The sequence below is a fragment of the Macaca mulatta genome, chromosome 7 (assembly GCF_049350105.2).
Source record: "Macaca mulatta isolate MMU2019108-1 chromosome 7, T2T-MMU8v2.0, whole genome shotgun sequence".
In the NCBI taxonomy this organism is placed as follows: domain Eukaryota; kingdom Metazoa; phylum Chordata; class Mammalia; order Primates; family Cercopithecidae; genus Macaca; species Macaca mulatta.
Window position 1 is genome coordinate 9,310,916 of NC_133412.1, and position 13,739 is coordinate 9,324,654.

Genomic DNA, 13,739 nt, shown 5'->3' on the forward strand with positions numbered 1-13,739 from the left:
AGCAGCAGGCAGAGCCCACTCCTCCGCAAGTGGTCAGTGTGAAGGCCCCCACCCCACCTGCCGGTGACCCTTCTGCCTGGCCCCTCACAGCGACAGGCAGCACCTCCCAAAGCTGCAAGCTCATGAGTCTGACGGTCAAGGTGGCCTCCTTACTTAAGGGAACCTGTGTCCCAGAACTCAACCCATGCAGGGTGCCCCACCTCCCCAGCCCAAGAGCACTGAAGGGGTTTCCCGGAAGCGGGACTTTCAGTGCTAACCTGGCAAAGCCCCAGGCAAAACAGGATAAGCTGGTCACTGTATACTCACTGGTCCTTGGGCCCTTGCCCAGGGCCACATGGCTTGATACAGGGCTCAGACAACCCCTCCCCTCCCACCCCAGGGCAGCCCGGGGCCACCTCTGATTCAGACATGGGGAATGGTCTTGAGTTCAGATTTTGATGCCATCATCAACCAATCACCGGGTGAGTCTCCCTGGCCCTCAGTTTCACCGTGGGTGAAGTGTGGATTGCAGCAAAGTGGGGATCAAGTGGGGCAGGGCTGAGGCGACCCCTGGGCGGAGGGTCCCAGGGTGCCCACCTTGATGATGCCTTGGCAGGTGGCGAGCGGCAGCCCCACCAGGCTGGTGCCATTGATGGACATGATCTGGTCCCCGATGCTCAGCTTCCCTGAGCGGGCGGCCGGGCCGCCATTCATCATGTTGGCCAGGATCACCGTGGGCAGGATGGAGCCCCAGCCTGACTCCACCACCACCACGCCCAGGATCTCGCCCTTGTGCTTCTCCAGCTGCAGCTGCAAAGGGATCAGCAGTGTGAGAGGGGCTGGTGGCAGGGACTGGGGCCTCTGCCAAGGACCCACAGAAGGATGAGGCTGACCCTGTCCCAGCACATTCCACCCTGCCATGGGATCCAAGGCTGGCTCATCTCATACAGGAGATGTCTTGGGCTAGAGGCCCTGCCCACCTCACTCTGGCTCCCATGCCTCCCTGGGGTCCACCCAGCAATCCTGGGAACCTGGAAGTACAGACCCCCATCCCCACCCATGCCCGGCATTGACTCCATCCCTACCCATGCCCAACACTGACCTTCCCACCCCAAGCAGGGCTCCAGTGTCCTGGTTCCTGCTCCTTCCACCCCACCACACCCACAGAGGCCAGAGGAAGGCTCTCAGACTCCAGCACCCATAGCCTGCCCCCGGCCTTCACTCTTGTTGGAAAAGTCCTTCTACTTTTACTTCCTCTCAAAGGTCACTGTTTCGGAAACTGCCTGGAATGTCTTCAGCAAGAAACCAGGATCACGCATTCACCCATTCAACAAGCAGCAGAGGCCATCCACTCATCCACCGCAGACAGAACAATTCAGCCCTTTAACAAACAGTCAAGGTACGGGCCATCCCCAGGATTTGCTCCTCTCTGCCCATAAGAACTTTCCAAAGTCCCCTGGGGGAAGCCACTGGGACCAGCTAAGGCCTCTGCTACTGGTGGTTTCTAGCCTCCCCTGCCAGAGCACCCAAGCTCCCTTTAGAGATGCCACGTGCTTTTCAGAAATATCTCCCGGGTGCTGAGCGCCGGTTGATAATAGCAGCATTAAAAGGCACATTTTCGAGGTCATTAAAGCCGACTGTAATCAGCTTCTTTGTTACGAACACCTCATTTCACACGCAAGCGCTCAGCTGGAAGGCAGGAGCGAGGTGCACATTCCGGGCCGCACTCGAGTCTGATGGAAGGCAAGGGTGTGCGTGAGGACCCCGGGAAGGCTCGCTCTGCAGGAGCTCAGGGAGCAGAAGCTGGCAAACGTGGCCTCCCTGAGGCCGGTGGGCGTGGCTTACCTCCTTGCAGTTCTCCGAGTTGGAGAAGTGGATGAGGTCGTCGTTGTACATCTCCTGGGTGTTGATGATATCGCTGTACTCCTTCTGGCTCAGGTCTTCGGGGTTGATGCCATTGGCTCGCAGGAACTCCTGGTAGGCCACGCTGAAGGCCTGGCCGATGGACTGGGCGATGAGCTGGGCCTGCGCAGAGGGCAGGCCTGCTGGAGACAGGCATGCGGCACAGGCTCCCCGCGGCCTCCTCAACAGGGGCTGCGGCAGGGCTGGGTGCAGGATGCACCCGTAAGCCTTCAAGGGGGCCCTTGTTCCAGCTTAGAAGAACAAAAGAGAAACTGGGGGCCCTCCCTCATCTGGTGAAGGCTGTCTCCCACCAGCACCCCACCGTGAGTGAACCCCCGTGTTGCCCTGAACCCTGAAGGGTCTGCTCCTGACTGTCCCTGCCTAAGCTGTGGCATGGCCCAGATGCTCCAGGTCAAAGCTGTTTCAAACAAAGTCTAGGACAACAATGAATTATTGATTACATGTCATATTTTTGCTTTTTTTTTTTTTTTTTTTTTTTTTGAGATGAGGTCTGGCTCTGTTGCCCAGACTGGAGCGGGAATGCAGGTGAGCACAACCACATCCAGCTAATTAAAAACTGTTTCTTGTAGAGATGGGGGTCTTGCCATATTGCCCAGGCTGGTCTCAAACTCCTGGACACAAATGATCCTCCTGTCTTGGCCTCTCAAAGTGCTGGCATTGCAGGTGTGAGCCACTGCACCCGGCCCCATCTGTATTTTCTTTCCACTCATCCTATGCCGAAAATGGACTTTCAGTGTGTTTTCTGGGAGCATCATGCTGCTAGTTGTCTACCCTGCATATATTTATTGGTAGCAACAGAACCCAGTGCCCACTAGGGACATGTGGCTGTGCCAGGCCAGGCCTGCAAGACATGAGACCTGGGACTCCACACAGCCCCTACGGAGCACGTGGCTTCTTTCTACTTCCACTGAGCTGCTTCAATGGAGATCACCCACTCTGACATGGCAGAGGCCTGGACATTGAAACAGCACTCAGGGCCTGGCGGGTCGCCTGCTGGGGCGCAGACAGTTGACAGTGGGAGGTGAGAGCTGTACTGAGTTCCCGGAGGTCACCAAGCAGGCTGGCAGCTGTGCAGCCGTGGGAGTGTGGTGGGGTTCTTGGCGACCTCGATGACGTCTCAGCCCACAGCGGGCCGCCCGCCAGGCTCTGGGCTGTGTGAGGCCCTCCTTATGCTCTGTCCTGCTCCTCACCTGCCTCCCCAGCTGCCCTCAAGGGGGTTCTGCACGGGCGCCCCCAGCAAACTCCTACTCAACAGGATCCCCAAACAGGTGAAATAAGGGCTTTGGCCTCAATTCCCTTCCCACTCTCCACGTGGCAGGATGTAAGAGCAGCAGATGAATGCACGCATTGGGAAAGGCAAGCTGGGCGGGATTAGAAGCGCGCAGCAGGCGACCTTCCCTCCAGCAGGCGTGGAACTGCCCTCCCTGACGGGCCCTAAGTGGTTTCTAGGACTTGCCGGTTCCCACGCCCAGGGTCTCTGCCGCTGCCAGACCCGGCTGGGGGCGCGATGCCCGGGGACCGCCAGATGGCGCCGCCGGGCTGGCCTGCGGAGTTGGCGAGCTGATGGGGCTCGGCGGGAGGTCGGGGGCAGCGCCCGCGCAGGAAAGGGTCGGGCCTCCGGGAGAAGTGGAGGGCGGCGGGGGGTCCCTGCCCCACCCACCCGGGATCTCAGCGTTCCGGGGCGCAGGGCGGCCCCCAAGCCTCTGCTTCTGTCTCCGCCTGATGCTGCCACCTGGCTGGGAAGGGCGGCCTGAGAGCACGGGAGCTCCGGAAACCCAGCTCCACCACCCACGGCCCTTGGACTCCACTTGGTCTCCCTCGGGCCACCCCCATTCTTCCTCCCCTTGGACGACATCCTCCGCCCCCGCGGAAGCTCCAAGCCCAGGAGCCGGCTCTGCGGGGCTGCGCCTCCTCCAGGCGTCATCAGGCCCGCTGGTGTGCAGCCAGCTGCCGCCTCCATTCCGGGTCCCGGCTGCCTCCTGGGAGGTGTGGGGTTCAGGGGGCTCGCTCTGCGGCTGGCGCTTCAGAGAAGGGGTCGCCCTGCCAGCCCCAGCTCGCAGCCAAGCCTGTGGGAGTTCACTGCTGTGAGGCCAGGAGTCCAGCCCAGGCCCCACCCAAGGGCTCAAGCGGCCTCCTGTAGGTAGGCGGTGGGCAGAGCCTTCAGGCGCTGGAGAGGTGGGGACAGGGAGGCTGCTGTGTGGGCAGGACCACCCTGGGCCTCATCCACCCCGTCTCTCAGCCTCACCTCATCTACCCAATAGGGCATCCCTTGGCTTTAACCCTCCGCATCGGCTGCACCTGGGGGGCTCTCAGTGCCCCTCGGAAACTCTCACCAACTGACTGCCACCCTTCGACACCGGGCCTGCCCCTGGCCTCATTCCGCCAGCACCTGTGGCCCACGCCCGTGCCAGGTCTCTCAGACATCCTCAGCCCTCAGTCACACAGAAATGCCCATCCAGGTGTCGGGGGGTCTCCGTGTAGCGGTGGAAGGAATGTGTGAGTGCGCTGTTGAAATGCCCTCTCCCCCCTGTAAATCTGCCATTGCGTGAAGCATTTCAAGTGGACCCAGCTTCTTAGGAAGCAGATGACTGCGCCAGCCACAGGTTTGAACCCTGTCTTCAGTTCCCATGCCGTATGTCAGGATCATGACAATATGGGGACCCTTCCCTATTGCCCAGGTCCTGAGACACCCTCAAGTCCTTATGTGAAAAAGAATGCCCTGGCCAACTGCCCACTCTTGTCACCCAGGCTGGAGTGCAATGGTGCGATCTCAGCTCACTGCAACCTCCGCCTCCCGGGTTCAAGCAATTCTCTGGCCTCAGCCTCCCAAGTGGGATTACAGGCACGCGCCACCATGCTTGGCTGATTTTTTGTATATTTAGTAGAGACGGGGTTTCACAATGTTGGCCAGGTTGGTTTTGAACTCCTGACCTCAGGTGATCCACCCACCTCAGCCTCCCAAAAGTGTTGGGATTACAGGCATGATGAGCTACAGTGCCCAGCCATAGATCATTTCTTAAAACTTCACTCTGGCAACAGCCACAAAATTGGCTCACCAGCAGCCCCGCTGCTGGTCTGTGAGTAAGATTAGCCTCCAGGAAGGACAGTTCTTCTCCGAGTTCCCCTCTTGGCCCTGCTGCTCCTTCCTCAGTCCCTCTGTCCCCCTCCAGGCTAAAAACAATGCTCTTCTCCAGCCCAAGAAGGGAGCCAAAGGGCTTGTGATCTTTTCCTGAGTCTTTGGTATCTTATACTTCAGAATCACTTTGTACTTGCTCGGAAGACATACCACACGCAAAGGCAGAACTAAGCCTCATGTGCAGATGTGCCTTCTTCATACAGCATGCCAGGGCCATGCGAAAATTTGCATTTTAATAACAAAAGTTACGCAAAGTTCATTTTGAGTAGAGAAAATGTTTTGTAAAGGGATTTCTTCAAACAGCTCCCTCATATATTTAACCGTGGCTCAATTTATAACAGCTCCTGAAGAACCTGTTTCAAGAAGTAGAATAAGACTGTGTTCACCATCTTTGCAAACCCAAAGAGTATGCAAAAGATCACTCATCCACTGGAAACGTCAATAACGGCACGGAGGGTTTCCACCTGAGGGTGGTGTCCACAGTGCCTGGATTCTGGAGCTGCCCTGGGCTGTGAACCTTGGGAGGGGAGTGCCCTGGCAAGAGTTTACTTACATCCTCTGATTCGAACACATGGCAGATCATCTTATACTGCTTCTTGCCTTCCTGGGCCCCGGGTGTGGTCTCGATGCAGTCCTGAGAGGCTGACCGGGGCATGCGGCGTCTGGCCATCAGCACCACAATGTTCCCAATGTCGGCGATGTAGGAGATGGTACGCAAGGCGTGGTCCATCATGGTTTCCTGTCAGGAGGGAGACAGTGCCACGTCAGGAAACACTACTGGGACAAGCCGTTAAAAAGCACAACAGGGCCAGGTGCGGTGGCTCAAGCCTGTAATCCTAGCACTTTGGGAGGCCGAGGCAGGTGGATCACCTGAGGTCAGGAGGTCAAGACCAGCCTGGCCAACATGGTGAAACTCTGTCTCTACTAAAAAAAAAAAAAAAATAGTTGGGCGTGGTGGCAGGTGCCTATAATCCCAGATACTCCGGAGGCTGAGGCAGGAGAATCGCTTGAACCCGGAAGGCAGAGGATGCATCGAGCCGAGATCGCGCCACTGCACTCCAGTCTGGGCAACAAGAGCAAAATTCCATCTCAAAAAAAAAAAAAAAAAAAAAAAAAAAAAACCACTCCAATTATTCGGGTTTTGCAACCCTGATTCTCCTGACATTTGGGGCCGGACCATTCTTTATTGTGGAGGGCTGTCACGTGCACTGCAAAGTGTTAGGAGCATTCCAAGCCTCTACCCAGGAGATGCCAGTAGCACCTCCCCCTTCCCAAGTGTGAGAACATAAATTATTTCCAGCCATTGCTAAATGTCCCCTAGGGGACAAAAATCACGCTGGTTGAGAACCACGGCCCTAGTTAACAGAGCGTTTTAGGGTACTGGTTCACAGTCAAAGTCACTCTGCCCGCATCTCAGTCCCAGTTTCCCAAATGGACTGTGTGGAACCCAGGGAGGCGTGATGTCAGGTGAGCTCTCGGGCTGTCTCTGCTGGAGCAGGGGCTTGCCATATAGTGAAACCTATTTGCTCCCAGATGAGAAGCCACTCATGGCTCTGGAGAAGGGTCCCTCCTGAACAAGGTGCTCTCCCATATGGGCCCAGGAGTGGCCTGGCCTGGCCTGGCCTTCCTGCCGTGCAGAAGAGGAAAGCATCAAGGCCAATGTTTGTCACTCAATGAGCTCTTCCCAGGGAGCCCAAGCAGGCTGGGCCTGGGTCAGGAGACACCAAAGTAGCCCACCTGACTTGAATTCCCTCGGCCTCTGGCAGGCCCATGACTCTTGATGGCTTTTGTCCTTGGACAGGAATCTCCAGCCAGCATCTTGCCCACAACCCCTACCTAACAAGACTGCACACAAAGCTCAGAAAAATTAATCCACTGGTCTTTTACGCTTTTGTCCTCTGTTCACAAAAGAAACTTGAGTGTTTCTGCAACCTCTGGACCTCATTTCTTCCTCACAGAATCCACTTTGCAGCGGATGCTGCTTCACCTTTGTCTCTGCAGCTGACGTTTTTTCTGGCCAAAGCCATGAGGGTGTTTCATAACCACAAGAGTCACCTTCCAGGGAGGGACACTGAAACAGCTAGAGTGGCTCTTCAGCATCTCCTGATTTCTGTCACTGTCATAAATGCCTGCATCAATCCCCAGGTGTCAGAAACATGTTTCTTCCCCAGCTCCTATCAGTGGCAGATCCCTCCTCCTCCTCCTCACAGACAGAGGCTGCCGACCAACATGGCCGCATCTGCTCTCCTGCCCTGACTGGCTACTTTGGCCTTCCCAGTCTCTCTTACCTGTTCCCTCCTCTCCAGCTCCTCTGCCTCAACAGATTTAATGTGCATGCCCTGTTCAGAATCCAAAGATTCAGAGGGGAAAGGAAGGGAAGGGAGAAGAGGCCAGTGGAGGGAGCCCTAAACTGGGCCAAGCTAGGGGGTTTCTTATCTCTCCTTTACAGGATCCATCAGAAGAGTTACTCTTTCAGCTGGGGCTGTGGGTATGAGGAGGCTCAGAGATGTTCAGGAACTTGTTTAAGGCTATACAGCTCTAGAGGATGCAGCCCAGCTTCAATCCCCGGCCCATCCTCCCACTCTGGGTGTGGTACTGCCCTCCATGCACACTGGCAAGGGTGTGGCACCGCCCTCCATGCACACTGGCAAGGGTGTGGCACCGCCCTCCATGCACACTGGCAAGGGTGTGGCACCGCCCTCCATGCACACTGGCAAGGGTGTGGCACCGCCCTCCAGGCACACTGGCAAGGGTGTGGCACTGCCCTCCAGGCACACTGGCAAGGGTGTGGCACCGCCCTCCATGCACACTGGCAAGAAGAGTTACCGGGGCAGGCCTAGCTGCTGTCCCCAGAAAGGCCCGCCTGCAAGGCTGGCCCTCTCTGGCATCTGGGAACGTGGATCTCAGGAGGGGTCCCAGCACCCGAACTGACAAACATGGTTCCTCTTGCCTAAACCCTTTGTGCAAACAACGTGGTCTAGGCTGGACACCTCTTTTCCCCCTGGGAGTCTGGAATTTTGGTAGCTGCCAGGCAGAGGGTACCTATGTGACCAGCTCCCAGTAAATACCTTGGGCTGAGTGTCTGTGAGCTTCCCTGGTAGACACCACTTCACTCTCTTGTCACAGCCCCTTGCCAGGGGGTTCAGTGTGTCCTGTGTGACTGCGGGGAGGGCTCTGGAAGCCCGCACCCACTTTGCCACTTCCGCTCTGGAGCTGTCTGCTGCAATCAATCTCAGCTGTAAGTGTGTGGAGTCCTGTCAGTCCTCCGAAACCATCCAGCCTGCGGTGGTCTTGGGGCCCCCCAGCACAGGTGGGTGATGAGGCGTGGGGCTTGGAGGGTGGGAGGGGGATCTAGTCCAGATGGTCTGCCCACAAAAGATCCGAAAATGAAGTCCAAGGCTGTGCAGTGCTGCATGCCCAGTGCCTGAGCCCTGGCACCTGTCTCCCTGAGTTTTCACCAAGTGCCAGGCTCCAGGAGGGGGCTGCTTCCAGGATAGGGGGGTGCAGAACACAAAGATCAGTGGGACAAGGCGCAAGCCTGGACACAGGACACACATGTGACAAGGAAGGGCACCACCATGCCCGCATCTGGGTGTGTGAGGACCTGGAGGGTGGTCGGGGCACGGCGCTGGGGTTGGGAGTGGTGGGCTGCAGTGTGAGCCACACAGTGGGGGCTGCTGCCTCCTCTGTCTCCAGAGGTCAGGCTCCCCGGGACTGCGGAGCAGGGGAAGACCCAGCAGGTCTTCCCACCCACCTCCCGCCTGCAGAGCCCTGGGGTGACGCCAGCACAACTGCTACCTGCTGTGCGCTCCTTGCTCCTCCTGCAGCCCGAGCTATGGGCTTTGGGTTGATGGGAGCAGAGGGCACAGGAGAGAAGCTGCTGAGAACCAGGGCCTATATCATGGGACAAGAAGGAGTTGAACTTAGGAGTTTACCTGATTTTGAACAACTGCCTTTAACGCTTACCTGCGTGTCTGCATTTAAAACCTTGATCCTCTGGGTGGAAATGAAGAGGTCCACTTCCGTCAGTGTCTGGGCATCCCCCTCAGAATTCTAAGAAAAGACAGTGGATGCTGTTAAAATCTAAAAACCAACTCGGAATAGAGGACATGCAAATAGCATTATGACGAAATGCTCAACATCCCTAATCACCAGATAAATCCAAATTAAAACCACAACAATATATCATTTGATATCCGTCGGAATGGCTTTTATCAAAAAGATAAAAAGCAGCCTTGGCGTGGGGTGGAGGAAGGGGAACCCTGGTACACTGTGGGAGGGTGTGAATTAGTGCAGCTGCTGTGGGGAATAGTATGGCAGTTCCTCAAAAACTTCAAGCTACAACCACCCTGTGATCCAGCAATCCCACTGCTGGGCATATTTCCAAAGGAAGTGCAATCAGCATGTCTGGGAGACACCTGCACTCCCATGCTCACGGCAGCACCATCCACAGCAGCCAAGACATGGGATCAACCCAATGTCTATTCACGAGGAATGGATAAAGAAATGTGGCGGCAGACACGCTGGAGGCCTACTCAGCCTTCACAAAGAAGAAGCCGTGTCATTTCCAACACATGGATGACCCCAGAGGACACACTGTGTAGTGAAATCGGCCAGGCACAGAAAGATACATACTGCACGATCTCTATCTCGCTCAGGTGGAATCTACAAATGTCAATCTCACAGTAGAAGTAGAAAGCTGCATGGTGGTTACCAGGGGCTGGGCAAAAAGGAGTGAAGGGGGAAGTATTGGTCCACGGACACAGAGCTCCTGCTAGACAGGAGAAATGAGTTCCAGAGATCTATTGTGCATCGTGGTGACTACTGTTAAGAATATTTCATATTCTTAAAAATTGCTAAGATAATGAATGTAGTGTTCTCATTACAAAAATTATAACTATGTGATGTAATGCACATGTGAATTAGCTAGATGTAGTCATTTCACAATGTGTATATACTCCAAAATATTATGTTGTACACAGTAAATACAATTTTATCTGTCAATGTAAAAAGTAATAACTGGAAGGAAGGCTCAGCAATTTTATCCCGAGTCTACGCAGAAGGAAATGCTACTGGCCATCAGGAATCTGCCTGCATGCCACCGGCCGCGTCACCTAGCTAAGTGTGAGTTCTTGAGGCTGTCTGTAAGAGGCAACCAGGAGGGCGGAGGGTCGGCCGCCAGGAGCTTGACCGAGATGGGGTGGGATGCCTGGGTCTGTCGCCACAGCCCCTCCTGTCAGTGGCAAGCAGGGCGCCTCTGGCCAACCCCTGTGGAATTTATAGACTCAGGCTACATTTCCTGGATTTGGGATTCTAAGTATCCTTAAGAAATGGGGAAGACATTTTCAGAGGAGCTGAATGAAAATGTCAGCCTTTCCTTCTGATTTAAACAGTCACCATCATGTCCACCCCACAGTGGCCTTGGGAGACTGAGCCCTGGGGCTGGCCTGAGTGCTGTCCTCACAATGACGGAGAAGCCAAGAGACGTGCCCCACAAATGGCCTCATTCATCACCTGTAGCCACTGTAGCATGCCTGCCATATGGCTGTGAGACAGGTTTCATGGGCTCTTCTGAGCTGAGTGAACTCTTCAGGGTCTGCCCCAAACTAGGAGAGCCTTTCATTGGTTTTTACATTTGTAAGAATCCTAATTACCACTGCACAGTGGCAATGAATTTCAAGTTCTATTAGTTTGCCCACCAAGGTGAATAATTCTCCATGGTCACTGGGGAGCCCAGGGTGGTCTATCTTCCATTTCAAAACGGCAAAAACTATGATTTAATTATTCACCAGAAAATCTGAAATAAGAAATCTCCCTGCTGACAATTCCTCAAGAATTCTGAGTCGTAGAGAGGCCCGGTATTGTAATAATAAAAGTGTATTTTAGCTCAGTTTTCAAGGGAAAGGGTCTTTTGGGCTTTTTTGCTTTTAACTCATTAGAAAGAGAAAGGAGTTGAAAGAAGTGCAGCTGACAATCTGCAGCTGTGGAGGAACTTCTTCTGTTTTTAAAAATTTGGTTACATTCAGCATCAGCATGCATTTAAAGGTTATATTCATGGATTGTGGCTCAAAATCCTCTTGCTAAAAAGTAGGTCAAGCCAGAAGTAAGTGAGAAAAGTTGCAGGTGGACCTTGGCATTAGTGAAAATTGTGGAGGAAACCTGAGGCTGGGATCCCTGGATGGGAGAAGAGGGGCAGCCTGAAGCCACCCAGGCTGGAGCGGAAACCATCAGTAACAGGGCAGGGAGAGGACACCCGTCATCCTCCTTGGCGGAAGAAGGGAGGGTGTCAACAGTACGGATCCTACAGACACCAGAGAACAGGCCACAGGGTGGGCCTCGGCACGTCTGTGGATGGGGGGCATGACCTGCAGTCATCCGCACAGCTGTGGCCGGGCCAGGAAAGGGGCCTTCAACAATGACACTGAGCATCCCACTTTCCAAAAAGGAAGAACAAACCGTAATTCTATGTAGTCAGGCGGCCACCTGGCTGGCCGCAGAGGGCTTTCTGAGCTGGGTCTGCCTGTACCAACCCCTCCAGAGGCGGCAGTGACTCTGTAGGATTGCTGGACCTGCAAGTCCCAGAAGCCGGCTGCAGCCCGTACGGACTCCCTGCTCCAGCTGGACCAGGAGGCTGCAAGCGAGGGCCCCTCTTTTTTGGGAAAAGCACATCCCAACTGCAAGTCTGCAATGTTTGGCACGTTCTGCCTTGCTCAGAGGAAATCAGCCTGGGAAGAGGAACGTGAGCGCCATCGTTCCCTTGCTCCTGAGCAGAATCAAAGGAGACGCCACTGGGCAAGAAGTAGACGTCCTAGGTGGACCAAAGTAGACGTCCTAGGTGGACCAAAGTAGACGTCCTAGGTGGACCAAAGTAGACGTCCTAGGTGGACCAAAGCCTCGCTGCAGAAGAGGGAGTCCCCACGTGGGGTCTTCTGACCACAGCGCCAGACAATGGCATTACTTCAAAGCAGGGAGGGGGAACTAAATCTCCTGCTGTTTAAACAGAAGAAAACAGTGGGCAACAAGCCTTGTGACACCAACTATTTTGGTATTTTCTGTATGAGGCAGATTGGAAAAGCTCTAGCATTTACTAAATGACCAGGTGACAAACAAATGACTCAACGTCAACCCATTTTTAAAAGTCTGCCGGTGTTTCAACACTTATTTTCGTGTTTTTCTTTCTTTTTTTTTTTTTTCTTTAAGAGACAGGGTCTCACTCTGTCGCCCAGGCTGGAGTGCAGTGGTGCAAACACAGATCACTGCAGCCTCGACCTCCCAGGCTCAAGTGATCCTCCCACTTCAGCCTCCCAGGCAGCTGGGACTTCAGGCATGTGCCACCATGCCTGGCTAATTAAAAAAAAAAAAAAAGTTGTGGAGACAGGGGTCTCACTGCGTTGCCCAGGCCAGTCTCAAACTCCTAGGCTCAAATGATCCTCCTGCCTCTGTCTCCCAAAGTGCTGGGATTACAGGTGTGAGCCACTGCACCCAGCCCAAAAACTCATTTCCAATAAAGAAAGCCCCACACGGGCAAAGTCACCCTCCTGACTTAGTAAATTAAGCGCAAGGAATCTTTAGCTATCAGAACAATTCAGTGATACTGCACAGGAGGCCCAGGCTCCAGCCCCACCACGCTGCCATATCAACTAAATGTCATATCAATTTAAAATGTCCACGTAAAACAGGAACATCGGAGATGCTAAGAAAGAGGAACTAATAAATCCTTCCAAAATGGGTGGTTAAAAAATTGAAGTGTCTGTGGTTTCATTTACAAACATCTAAGATTCACCCACCAAGGGATGAGGAAAAGTTGTTTTGCAACATCATTTGGATACCCAGGGCAACCCCCCCGGCCCCCACCGCCCAGGACAAGCCATGGGAACACAAGCAAACACTGTCCCAGGGCCTCAAGGCCCTACACACCGCTTTTTTCTTGATCTTAGCAGCCTTCTGCATCCTCTGAGAGCATGGAAGAGAAAATAAAAGCAGGTTGGCACGGAGAGAAGGAAGGTGTGTGAGGTTATGTCACTCTGGTGGTTGACGCCCCCATACTCAGGCCTGGTGCCTGGCAAAGCCCAGCAGGGACGGGTGGACAGCCACTGCCCACTTCAAGCACACACATTGACCAAGAGAAGCCCACACAGGTGTCCCTGGAGTGCTAAAAATGACTGCCAACCACCCCATCTACGGAGGACAGGAAAGATGCCATCTGCCGGCAGGAAGGCAAGCTGAACTCCAGGCAGGCAAGTGTCTGGGGTGGGAGGGCCGGGCCTCTGCTGAGGGGCACTGGCCAGCAGGGCTCAGCACTGCCCTGGGTTACCTGGCTTCCTCCTGCCCACCCCGGATGGCCTCATGGTGCTCCTCTGCTTCTGTTAGAGAAGGTTGTATATGGTGAGGGCTGGGGAGGAGGCTGTCCCCATTTCTCACCCCTGGGCTGGTGGGCATCTGCAGATCTTGTCTTGCTCAGAGAGCTGAGACCTCAGATGGCTGCGCCCCCTCCCCCCGACCCCATTTAGTTTTGCTGATGTGGTCTCATCTTCCCCTTGCCCGGGCTCACCCAATGTTAAAAACCAGACAATCCAAAGAGCACTCAGAGCTACAAGCAGGTCAAAGTTTTTCTTGAGGTTCTGAATTTAAATAAAACGTGATATATTTTCCCCCCTTTCTGGAAGCACTCTGAATGGCACTAAAAATACACGTACTGTGG

The 13,739-nt window shown here is 54.6% G+C and overlaps 1 protein-coding gene across 6 annotated transcripts in view; it reads right to left on the bottom strand.

Moving 5' to 3' along the window:
- The window catches only part of APBA2 (amyloid beta precursor protein binding family A member 2), a 237,419-nt gene that overhangs the window by 11,110 nt on the left and 212,570 nt on the right, over nucleotides 1-13,739 (bottom strand). For all 6 annotated transcript variants that reach the window (XM_077939046.1, XM_015141738.3, XM_077939043.1 and 3 more), the window contains 5 exons: nucleotides 12,956-12,991; nucleotides 9,005-9,091; nucleotides 5,592-5,777; nucleotides 1,825-2,004; nucleotides 577-789 (listed from right to left, as the gene is read on the bottom strand). In XM_077939046.1, the coding sequence (XP_077795172.1) occupies nucleotides 577-789; nucleotides 1,825-2,004; nucleotides 5,592-5,777; nucleotides 9,005-9,091; nucleotides 12,956-12,991 (702 nt within the window). The remainder of the gene's footprint in view (nucleotides 1-576; nucleotides 790-1,824; nucleotides 2,005-5,591; nucleotides 5,778-9,004; nucleotides 9,092-12,955; nucleotides 12,992-13,739) is intronic.